The sequence below is a fragment of the Eurytemora carolleeae genome, unplaced genomic scaffold (genome assembly GCF_000591075.1).
Source record: "Eurytemora carolleeae unplaced genomic scaffold, Eaff_2.0 scaffold481, whole genome shotgun sequence".
Classification (NCBI taxonomy): Eukaryota; Metazoa; Arthropoda; class Copepoda; order Calanoida; family Temoridae; genus Eurytemora; species Eurytemora carolleeae.
The window spans coordinates 1,213-14,290 of NW_019396461.1; the positions used below are offsets into that span (position 1 = coordinate 1,213).

At 31.2% G+C, this 13,078-nt stretch overlaps 1 protein-coding gene across 1 annotated transcript; it reads right to left on the reverse strand.

The window, feature by feature from the left end:
- Positions 1-1,751: 1,751 nt before the first annotated feature.
- Positions 1,752-8,897, reverse strand: LOC111703721 (leucine-rich repeat-containing protein AAC1; the record flags this gene model as incomplete). Its single annotated transcript, XM_023475756.1, has 5 exons — positions 8,779-8,897; positions 4,446-4,615; positions 3,322-3,363; positions 3,008-3,216; positions 1,752-1,896 (listed from the first exon to the last, which is right to left on the reverse strand). Coding segments are annotated over exons 1-5 (627 nt in total), but the record flags the coding sequence as incomplete, so codon positions are not given.
- Positions 8,898-13,078: the final 4,181 nt, after the last annotated feature.

Consider the following 13,078-nt stretch of genomic DNA (forward strand, 5'->3'; position numbering starts at 1 on the left):
TGTACTTTGTACCGTACAGGTATTTGTTTTAAGTGTGTACTGTAATCTGTATTGTACAAAATCAAAAAATCCTTTCTTGAGAGGGAGGCCGCGGGGGGAAGGGATTCATCTTCCAAGGCCGAGTTTTGATCAATATAAAATTCAGGTTTAAAATTATAATATTGTGTCCGGAAAGTGTGAATGATTTTGTGAGTCTATAGAAAATATTTGTATAATCCATCTCAGCTGTCAGGATAATTGGACATATCTGGAAAAGGGTTTTAATTGAATTATTTATAGTTCTCATCTGTAATAAAAAAAAGATATTTGGAAATATGTATGTATGTATTGGAGTAACCCGTCACAGGCTGACGATGAAGGATTCTTCTACGGCCAACTACGAAAGTAGAACCTATCCAATCCATTTCAAGTTTTTTAAATAAAATCATAAAACCAATAAGCAAAAAAAAATTTTTTATTTAAATCGGAGTTTCCGGAAATATATTAATTTTGAAATCATCAATCGTGGGTTCGAAGAGTAATCAATAAAAAGTTTATAAATTAGATCTTCTCAAAGTACCTAGCTGTTCAGACTTTTTTTCTGGCTTTTGACTTTTTACGATGTTTACTTTTAAATTTAGTCCTGGTGTGGTTTTTAGGTAGTATTGAATCTATGTAAGAAAGACCCGGGAAAAAAGTTACTAGAAAAAAAAACTTGGAAATAAAAACTTTGGAAAAAAGTCCGAATGTTCTCAAGTCCTTGAAAAAAATGTCACTGGAAATAAAGTCCTGTGTTTTGGATTCCTGGGACTTTTTTTCCACAAGACTTTTTTAGTGTGAAATTTTAGGACTTTCTTCCGGAAACTTTTTTCCGAGGAATTTTTTGGCGGTTACCGTTGGGACCATACTGTTGCAATTCACTTATTGTGCCATTTACAAAGGAAAAATGTACGTTTTTAATTTAAAAATTATATTACTAACAATACTGAATTAATCTTTGATCATACTTTGTGTTTAGTGTTTTTAACGCTGTTTAAAACTTCTTTTTCAACAGTTTTTGGTCGTCTTTTATCTTACAAAATCATCTATCTTCTAATCTTTAAAACCGGATTAGTAAAGATAACCTATAATACCTCAAGGTAATAAGCCAAGGAAAGTTATTTGTGGTTGCGTATTCTCTGCGTACCTATTGAAACCAGTTCTCTCTGGGCGGCATTTGTAAACAAGAATCGATTCATCAGTGTTCGTTCAGTATCCGAGGAGGATAAAAGCATTAAATTTTGATAATTTAATAATTCACATTATAGTTTTCTATGACCAGAATATTTCATTGATTTTCTAGGTGAAAGATGGCACTGACATCCGTCTTTTGTCTACTTTATAGCCCAGAGACAGTACACTGCAGTACAAAAAATGCGTACACCTCTTTAGTCTGGGTTCAGTTTTGATCCAATTTAATACAGGGTGTCCCAAAATTCAAGACTAAAATGTCTTTAACCTGTTTATGCATGAATAATGATGCAAAGAAACTAAATTTTTAATGAACAATCAGAAAGAAAATAAAAAGTATTTTCTGATAACTAAAAATGCATTCCGGCCTTTCAAAAATCGTTCACCATGATATTTTTTCTTTTAAATTAGCAAAGAATCAAATCTCCATGCACTGTAGAATCCTATAAACAAGTTTTCAACGTGCAGTATACATGTTGCAGTTATAATATTTAGAATAAATACACTGAACAGATTATTTAAAAACTAGCCGTAATAAAAACTTCCGAAAATAAAATGTTCAAAAAAAACTTACGCCATTCATTGATGTAATTTGTAAATTGTTCTTGTTCTTCAATATCATTCATTTCTGCTAGATCCGCTCCTTGTAGTAGACATTGCTGGCGTCCCTCTTCCCAGCTTGTCGCACTAGATAGAATATACAGGTATATAGATATATAGATATATCCATCGACACAGTGTTTCCGCACTAGATAGAATATATAGGTATATAGATATATCCATAGACACAGTGTTTCCGCACTAGATAGAATATATAGAGTGTTTCCGCACTAGATAGAATATATAGATATATAGATATATCCATAGACACAGTGTTTCCGCACTAGATAGAATATATAGATATATAGATATATCCATAGACACAGTGTTTCCGCACTAGAGATAGAATATACTGGTTATAGATATATCCATAGGCACAGTGTTCCCGCACTAGAGATAGAATATACTGGTTATAGATATATCCATAGACACAGTGTTTCCGCACTAGATAGAATATACTGGTTATAGATATATCCATAGGCACAGTGTTCCCGCACTAGAGATAGAATATACTGGTTATAGATATATTCATAGACACAGTGTTTCCGCACTAGATATATTACAATTTAAATTCAAATACCATTTTTCAGAATACGAAAATGTAGTTAAGAGCGGATGAAGGTTAAACAAGTATCTTTACATATATTTATAAACATAGAAGATTAAAGAAGATAGAAAGTAATTGCTGCTTGACGAGATTAGTCAAACATGCCAAAAATAATATTTTTAGTAAATATTATTATTATGTCTTCCATGAAAAATAATCCAAATTTGAGAAACCTTTTAAAGATGTTTATAAAAAGAGTTAAGCTTTTTATTATAAATATAATTTTTCTCTTCTTTCTAACAGATTTAGTGTTAAATAATCTGATAATACTCTTACTGAGAATAATCAGAGTAGACTGAGATCGTATTGACTAGTACAAACATCCTTACATGAAATGTTAGACGTACATATATACATTACAAATACAGTTCCACGTCTCGTAAAATTTTATACTGTATAATGTACATACTATACATTGTGCAATGTACATAACAATTATTACATAAAATTCCACGTTTATCATGTGTTCTGTGCTGTACAGAATACATTTTAGAGTTAATACTAAATCGAGAAAAAAAGGGGGGGGGAATACTCCTCTTTTTTTTGCTCACCCAGCCCCAACCTCTTAAATAAATTAAATACAATATTTACCTGTCCGTAACTATCTGATAACAGTTCTTTCCAATATATAACCAACCATCGTGACAAGGACCGTTATCAGCTGTTGTTGTGGTTGTTGTGGTAGTTGTAGTGGTGGTTGTTGTTGTTGTAGTTGTGGTCGTTGTTGTTGTGGTTGTTGTAGTTGTTGGTTCTACAAAATCTCCTTCTTCGTTCTCCTCCAGGTTTAGTTTTTTCAAGGCCTGTTTTGCAATAAAAATATTAATGAAACTAATATTTTGTTGATTTCAGAAAAATATTCCTATCTTAAAATAAAAAATAAAATAATCTTTGTTATTTCTAATTGCCTTCGCCATTTTGTTCATCCTTTTCTCGAATTTAACCAAATCCTAAAATAAATAAAACAGTTATTCTTATAATCGTCAAGTTTCATGTTATTATTGTTTATTATCAATAGTCAATTCTCGAGTTTAATTTCTAGTGTCTAATGTCTATTCATTTAATCAATATCCAGTGTCTTCTGTTTATAGTGTCTTCTGTTCGTTTTATATTGTCTACTGTCTGTTTGATATAATCTACTGTCTGTTTCATATTATCTACTGTCTGTTTTATAATTATTTTCTGTCTTTTTTATATTGTCTAATGTCTGGTTTTTATTATCTACTCTCTGTTTCATATTTTCTACTGTCTGCTTTATGTGGTCTGTATCTCTTTGAAAGTGTCTACTGTCTGTCTGTCTACTCTCCGGTAACCGCCAAAAAAGTTCTTGGAAAAAAAGTTTCCGGAAAAAATCCTAATATTTCGCACTGAAAAAGTCCTGTGGAAAAAAGTCCATTTATTAAAAAGTCTCTGGAAATAAAGTCCTATCAATTCTAGACTTTATTTTCTAGGATTTTTTTGCTGCCTCCAGTATGATTTTATAAAAAAAACCTCCCCAGAAAAAAGTCCTATTATAGTAGAAAACACAACGGAACAACGGATGTTTACAATCATGCAAAAATGAGGCAATTGATAAAAAACACCCGAATGGCTATTTTCAAAGTACAAATGCGTAAAAAAGTTTTTTTATGAAAATGTCTTAGACTTGACCTCAATTTCACAAGATTTAGACTTTTTTCTCGTTTTTTTTTCTTAGGATATATTTTCCTCAGGGCTTTATTTCCTGTGATCTTATTATCTAAGACTCTATTGGCAGTCCCCATACTTTTTTAGGAAAAAAGTCCCAGGAATCCAAAACACAGGACTTTATTTCCAGTGACATTTTTTCCAAGGACTTGAGAAAATTCGGAATTTTTTTCCTAAGTTTTTATTTCCGGTTTTTTTTCAGAAACTTTTTTTCCCGGGACTTTCTTAAATAGATTCGATTCTCCTTCCCTAATACCTGTTCATATTTAGCGAACTGTCCTAATACCTGTTCATATTTAGCGAACTGTCCTAATACCTGTTCATATTTAGCGAACTGTCCTAATACCTGTTCATATTTAGCGAACTGTCCTAATGTCTCGATTGCAGAAAGTAATCTATCAAGCTTCTCCTGCCTAAAGCACTCTGGTGCTGTTGCTGCTTTAACTGCTGCTGTTGCTGTTGAATCAGTCAGGGATTGATATGTTGTTGTGAAGTCAACAGCCTGTTCAGTCGTTTCTGAAAAATAATCAAGTTTAGTATGTAAATATAATTTTATTTAAAGAATATGTGAAGAATATGCAAAGGATATGTAAAGTATGTGGAAAGGATATGAAAAGAATATGTGAAGGCTATGTAAAGAATATGTAAAGAAGATGCAAAGGATATTTATTCTGTAAAGGATATGTAAAGTAATGGACAGGATATAGAACGAATATATAAAGGATATGTAAAGAATATGTAAAGCATATATTAAGGATATGTAAAGTATATGAAAAGGGTATGTAAAAGATATGGAAAGAATATGTAAAGAATATGTAAAGAATATGTAAAGGATATGTAAAATATATGTAAAGATTATGTAAAGGATATGTAAAGAATATGTAAAGGATATGTGAAGGATATGTAAAAAATATGGAAAAAAGATATGTAAAGAAGATGTAAAGGATGTGTAAAGTTTATGGAAAGGATATGGAAAGGATATGGAAAGGATATGGTAAGAATATTGAAAGGATATGTAAAGAATATGGAAAGAAAATGTAAAGGATATGGAAAGTATATGGAAAGAATATGGAAAGGATATGTAAAGTATATGGAAAGGATATGGAAAGGATATGGAAAGAAAATGGAAAAGAATATGTAAAGAATATATATTGGATATTTAAAGAATATGTTATGAAGATGGAAAGGATATGGAAAGGATATATAAGTAGATGAAAAGAATATGGAAAGAAGATGTGAAGTATTAAGAAAGGATATGTAAAGTACATGGAAAGAATATGGAAATGATATGGAAAGAAGATGTAAAGTATATGGAAAGAATATGGAAAGGATATGGAAAGGAGATGGAAAGGATATGGAAAGAGTATGTAAAGAATATGTAAAAGATATGTAAAGAAGATGTAAAGGATATGGAAAGGATATGTAAAGTATGTGGAAAGGATATGAAAAGGATATATAACGGATATATAAAGGATGTGTAAAGTATATGTAAAGGATATGTAAAGAATATATATTGGATATTTAAAGAATATGTAAAGAAGATGGAAAGGATATGGAAAGGATATGGAAAGGATCTGGAAAGGATTTAGAAAGGATATGTAAAGTGCATGGAAAGAATATGGAAAGGATATGGAAAGAATATGGAAAGTATATGGAAAGTACATGGAAAGAATATGGAAAGGATATGGAAATGATATGGAAAGTATATGTAAAGTAGATGGAAAGAATATGGAAAGGATATGGAAAGGATATGGAAAGGATATGGAAAGAAGATGTAAAGAAAATGTAAAAGATATTTAAATAAGATGTAAAGTTTATGGAAAAGATATGTAAAGTATATGAAAAGATATGTAAAGGATATGGAAAGGATACGGAAAGAATATGTAAAGAATATGTAAAGAATATTCAAGCACTTGTGTACAGTACGCCACTCTCCACTTTATCCCACAAACTTTTGGTCAGTGTACTGTAAATTACTGCATGCAGTGCGCACCGAAACCATAGTTTAGAGTAACACAGCTTGTTTATTTATGTTGTCAGTATTGCGTAATTATATATGCGTACAATTAACTTTCACTGCAAGTATTTTCCTCATAGAATGAGTAGTCAACATATGTTAAACTAATCTTGGGCTCAGTCCTGATAAAATGTTAACAGGGTGGAACCCAGAATAAATCAGATTTTAATGACGACCTGAAATCTCTAAATAAGTTAATTTGAGGTTTAATTTGTTTTCTGCAGTCATTATAGAAAAAAACAACAACGTACACCTGTACACCTGTACACCTGTACACCTGTACACCTGGATGAAAATTAGAATAAAAGGAATTGAGTCTTTGCCACAAACTCTGATTTTCGAATCCCTATATCTTTGCAACTCAATCTCTGATACCCTTAGATATTTCATACTATTAATTCTGTTGGATCGAATAACCTAAGTTTGAAATATCAAAGCTTTACACCATCAGGTTGCAAGGATATAGAGATTACAAAATTTGAGTTTGTGGTAAAGACTTAATTTCTTTAGATAGTTTAAATGCATTATTTCTTTAATGCTTTATAAAAACAAAACATAACAAATGATGTGTGAGATACTGAAATTTTGATATTCTGTAGTTATTATTATATTTCAAGGAGGAAGGAATGTTTGTTTTTGATTTTTAAAGAAAACTTGAGAAAGAAAGAAAGTATAAGAAGATAAATCTAATAAAGTTTTAACTATCAGAACTTTAAAGAATTCAAGGCACGCTCCTCTTTTAGACTTTAAATTTTTTTTAGAGTTTTATAATTTTACATTTTACATAACTAATTGTTGCTTTTTACGAGACCTAACCTTGCTGAAGGTTAATTGAAGATGTAACCAATAATACCACTTGTGGTGAGTCTTAAATTGCATGCAATTTTCAAGTTTCACTCTGGGAGTTATAGAATGGATAATTTTCAACAAAAAATATCTTAGAAGTGGAGATTCATTAAGTTTTGCTTCATTTAAAACACGTATTACGAGACTATAAGATTATAACAACAACCCGGGAACTTTTTACGCCTGTTCTTTACCAATGTATCTACTTATTTGAATGTCCGAGGTCTCAGCCTTGCAAATCATGCTATACAAATTTAATATCAACAACAACGATAATAATAAAAATAAATAATAATTTTAAAAAAAAATTAAGTCATTGCCACAAAATCTGATTTGGAATCCAATCTATTGCGTCTATTTAGGAGAAAATTGTTAAAAACGACTATATTGAAGAACGTAGTGTCCATACAAATTCAGAAAGTTTTAATATACCACTCGGATCGTAAATAAATCAATTTAATTTCAAACAAATCATTCAGATATTACAACCTATAATCGTCGATTATTTTTCGACGCATTCGTATATAGTTAATATCTAACATACGTTTTGTATACAATGTACTTAAAACGCCGAAATAGTTGGCCGCCAAATGTCTTAGCTCTCGATGCTTTGAATAATTACACCGGGCAGAGACACATAACAAAAAAAAGTCGTTTTAAGTGAATTGTATATAAAACAAATAACAAACATTATGAAATATTAACTTTATACGAATGCGTCGAAAAATAATCGATGACTATTGTTTGTAATATCTGAATGATTTGTTTGAAATTAACTTAATTATTTTACAATACGAGTTGCTACTTTCTGAATTTGTATGGACGCTACTTTCTTCGACATGAGTCGTTTTCAACAATTTTCTCCTTATAGACGCAATAGATAGAAGTAAGATAAGTAGCGTATTAGGTAAGCCTATACCCCCTTTTAATTTTCGCAAACACTCCCTTTAATTTCTGTTTTTTTCTGCTTGAATGCTGTTTTATTGAATATTGATGAATTGAAATTGATACTTTGATCAAAACTAACAAGTTCGCATGAAGGATTCCAATCAATAGAGTTTACTGATTAGTTTTAAAAGAAAAAGGTCGCAACGAAGCATTCAATACATGGACGGATGTATAATTATGACCAGATTTCTATTTTTGCTTTCCAAGTTATTTTGATTTCTTGATAAAATTGCATAAGCAAATCTTTATGGGACTGTAAGCGTAATTTCAGTTGACCTTTGTAGTTTTCTAGGTTTAAAAATGCTCAGCTCACTTTTGTAGAGCTTTTAAGGGTACCGTTGTGAATCGGGTATTTAAATCTTTGCATGGCGGGTCACTTAAAATGTATGCTTAAAGTCCCTGTGAAGTGTGCTAAAAACAATTCGTAAAAGTACTCTTACTGATCTTTTCTTGAGAAAGTGCTATGCTGCTTTTTAACAAAGCGCCACTCTCACATAACATGTTTGATTAGCTTAAGGTAATACTGGTTCTAACAATTGTTATGTTAAGTTCAAGCCCAACAAAGAAATAAAAAAAAGATCTCGGTTCATGGACACGTTATTATCGATTACACGTGTTGTTAACAAAGAAAATGGTTCTATGTCACAGACTCTGAATTTCTCATCCCATGTTCTTTGCAACCAAACCTCGAAGACCATAGATATTTGAAGCTATCAACTCTGTTAGTTCAAATAATATAAATTTAAAACATCATTAGTTTACACATCAAGTTTCAAAGATATAGCGCGTTTAGAAAATTTAAGTTTTTGGCAACATCTCAATTAATTTATTTTAATAGAAAAAATGTGCCATTAATTAGAGAAATTACCTTCAAGTTGTAGACTGAATGCAGTGCTGAGTAATGATACAAGTAATATTTGAAACTTCATTTTGTCCCTTTATCCCACCATCAATAGAAATTAAAAAAGCGTATATATGTGCGTACAACCAACCTCTCCTGTTTACTGGGCGATTCAATCATATTCCTTGGAACATAACTTCTTGCGTACGCGCTGGAGAAACTTACGCAAAATGCTGATACACGGTTAAAATGTCTACAGCGATCATTAATAGGAAATTACAAAGTTTAGAAGTGTCTAACTAGCGATGTTTTTCTTAATGCTGAACCTACAAATATAGGGGTATCTCCGGAGTTTTGGCTTTTTTGAAAAATAAAAAAATTAGGATTCTTAAAATTCAGTAGTGAGAAGCGTATACAAGGGATGGGGCTATGGGTGCCCCCCCCCCCCCCCCCTGGATCAGTGAAATATATGTTTCCAAATTGTTTTCAGGCCTAAACGGCCTAAAAGACCTTCACGGAAAATTTTTTTTTAAAATTTAATTATTTTCTTACTTTTTGTAATTACAGTTTAATGTCTCTATATCTAAATAGAAAAAAAGTAATTTAAAATTCGAGTATTTCAGTTCTTGTTCGTTCTGTGTAAAATATTCATACGCAAAGAGTTATAGTTATACGCAATACGTGTTTAATTTTTAAGAAGCGTCAATCAAATAATATAGTACTAACATTTACACACAATCGCTCACTCACGTACACGAGGGGAAGAAGGCCAGCTCCAACAATTTCTAGTCCGAGCCACCTCGAAATGCTCGGCCTTCCAATATTATTTTCCAAAAGTGTCTAGTCTTCCAAGATAAAACAATTTTTTAAGAATCGAGCCACGTTAGGGCATAAATAAAATATTGAATTTTAATAAATTGAAAAAAATAGTTTCAATTGAATAAAAGTTTTCGAGTTCTATGTCCTTAAAAATGTTCATCTTTTATGCGCGCATTTTCAGATATTTCTGGTATAGAATGCCGCAAATAATTTCGAGATTATAGAACTTAAATCTTTTTTCTTAATGATAGTGAAAACCATAGATTTTTTCCGGGTGGTTCCATGGGGAAAATGATAGGCAGAGGTATGCCAAATATTTTTCTATTTATTTCATATCATGAAGGTAGGCCATTACAGAGGCATAAGAGTTTTAAGTTTTATCTAAATAAAGTTTGACATCATTCTCATGTTTCTAAAGATTCAAATATAATTTAATCATTGCAATACTTTAGTCTATCCATATTTTATGCCCTAACGTGGCCAGATTTGTTGAAAATAGTTTTATCTTCAAGAATTAGAAACTTTTCAACACATAATAATCAAAGAACGAGGATTTCGAGGTGGTTCGGACGAGAAAATGAGGAGAATGTGACTCGGACGAGAAGTTGTTGTGGCTGGCCTTCCTCCCCTCCGTACACAATACACTCTACAATCTGTATGTGTTGTCTATTTATAACATTAGCCGACCGGTGACCAAGTATATCTAGTATCTACATATATAAATAATGTTTAAAATATACTGTATGATAATTGTCAGATTTATTAACAACTATGCTAGGGAACCCAGCTTTGCCTGGAGTTTTCCCCCATAAAAGTCACTTAAATTAAACGTTTACGACTCTATGTGTAACCTAAATAAACATCTACAATGTGCGTCCTCCATTCGAATCCTAAATGTATGTCTTCAATGACCGTACTCGAAGTGAAACCTAAATGTCCGTCTTTAATGTGCAACCTCGATGTGAATCCAAAATGTACTTCTTCAATGTGCGTCCTCGATGTGAATCCAAAATGTACTTCTTCAATGTGCGTCCTCCATGTGAATCCTAAATGTATGTCTTCAATGTGCGTCCTCCATGTGAATCCTAAATGTATGTCTTCAATGTGCGTCCTCCATGTGAATCCATAAAATATATCCGAATAAAATTATCTTTTCTCATATTTGTGTCTAAAATCAGAACTGGCGGAGGAAAAAGGTCACAAAGTCGTGTCATTGATGTTAATTGAATTTAACCATCTTCTACTAGCTAATTTACAGTGGCCTCAGGTAATATATTGTTATCTTTTTAAACGTTTAACCCTACGCTGCGGTTGAAATATTAGCAAATGTTGTAAAGAAACAATAAATGATATTATAATCAAATCATGATAAAACCTGCTGAAGTTTATAATCCAAAAAAGAAATGATATTATTGCTAATAAAAATATTATAATATTCAAATACATTAACTTGTAAAAAGAGCGTTAAAGTTACAATAAAACGTTATGCAATTTAATTTTGTGGTTTTCTAGCTTTATGCACATTCAGAATATATTGAAAATTCAATTAATTCTTTTCTGCAGGGCAAACCCCGCTCATAAACTTGCAAATTCGAAATTTTAGTATGATTGTAAACACATAGTCGTAACAAAGAAATAAATGAATGATTTGATAACTTTGCAAATATATGGATTAAATATAAAAGGATGAAGAAAAGGGGAATGAGAAAATAGAAAAATCCCCAATAAAAATGCAACATCTTAAAAATGTTTGATCATTGGTATTTTTAATATTTATTATGTTTGGCTCTGTAATCATTCACTTAAAATATATATTTTTTATACAAAATATTGATTAATACATACTCTCTACTCATTTTTACTCTATATACCTACTCCATACTCTCTACTTCTATATACTCTATACCTACTCCATACTCTCTACTCCTACATACTCTATACCTACTCCATACTCTCTACTCCTACATACTCTATACCTACTCTCTACTCATTTTTACTCTATATACCTACTCTATACTCTCTACTCCCATATACTCTATACCTACTCTCTACTCATTTTTACTCTGTATACCTACTCTATACTCATTTTTACTCTATATACCTACTCTATACTCTCTACTCCTATATACTGTCTACCATACTCTCTACTCATTTTTACTCTATATACCTACTCTATACTCTCTACTCCTACATACTCTATACCTACTCTGTACTAATTTTTACTCTATATACCTACTCTCTACTCTCTACTCCTACATACTGTCTACCATACTCTCTACTCATTTTTACTCTATATACCTACTCTATACTCTCTACTCTTATACTTTCTACCTACTCTCTACTTCTATATTTTATATATACTCTATATACCTACTCTATACTCTCTACTCCTATTTACTGTCTACCAACTCTCTACTTCTATATGTTATATTTACTCTATATACCTACTCTCTACTTCTATATGTTATATATAGTATATACTCTAAATACCTACTCCATACTCTCTACCCTATATACTCTCTACCTAATCTCTACTTCTATATGTTATATATATTCTATATACCTACTCTATACTCTCTACTCCTACATACTCTATACCTACTCTCTACTTCTATATGTTATATACCTACTCTATACTCTCACTCCTACATACTCTATACCTACTCTATACTTCTATATGTTGTATATACTCTATACATACTCTATACTCTCTACTCCTATATACGCTATACCCCTATATACTCTCTACGTAATCTCTACTTCTATATGTTGTATATACTCTATATACCTATACCTTGAGGCTCTGTCCTATATACTCTCTATTACAATATACTCTCTGCTCCTATATACTCTATACTACAATATAATTTCTGCTCCTATATACTTTATACCTACTCTATACTCCTATATACTCTATATACCTATTCTCTCATCCTATAAACTCTATACATACTCTCCCATCCTATATACTTGAGTTGATACCTACTCATATATACTCCATACCTACTTTCTAATCCTGTATACTCTATGCCTACTCTATACTCCTATATACACTATACCTACTCTATATTCCTATATACTCTCTACTCCTAACTACTCTATGCCTACTTTACAATCCTATATAATCTGCACCTACTTACAATACAATATACTTGATACATGTCAACAATCCTAATAAATATTTACGAATTTATATAGAAAAATCCGAAAAAAACTGTTATTTTTATTGAAGAATGATATGAAAAGACGACTGGAAAATTAAAAGTTAAAAGCTAAAATTTTAAATCATAGATTGCAACATTTTCTCAATAAACGTAAAAATTAAAAGTAAGTTTCCAATTTACGGTGTTAGAAAGAAATTTTCTCATACCGCCGCCGGGGGCACTCGTCATTAAATCAAAGATAGAGTAAGAACATGGGGAGTCTTTGTTTAGTACAGGGAGGGGTTGTGTGACCTTATTTTATTGTATTTTCTAGGTTTTATCGTGGGAATTCATTTATTTTATGA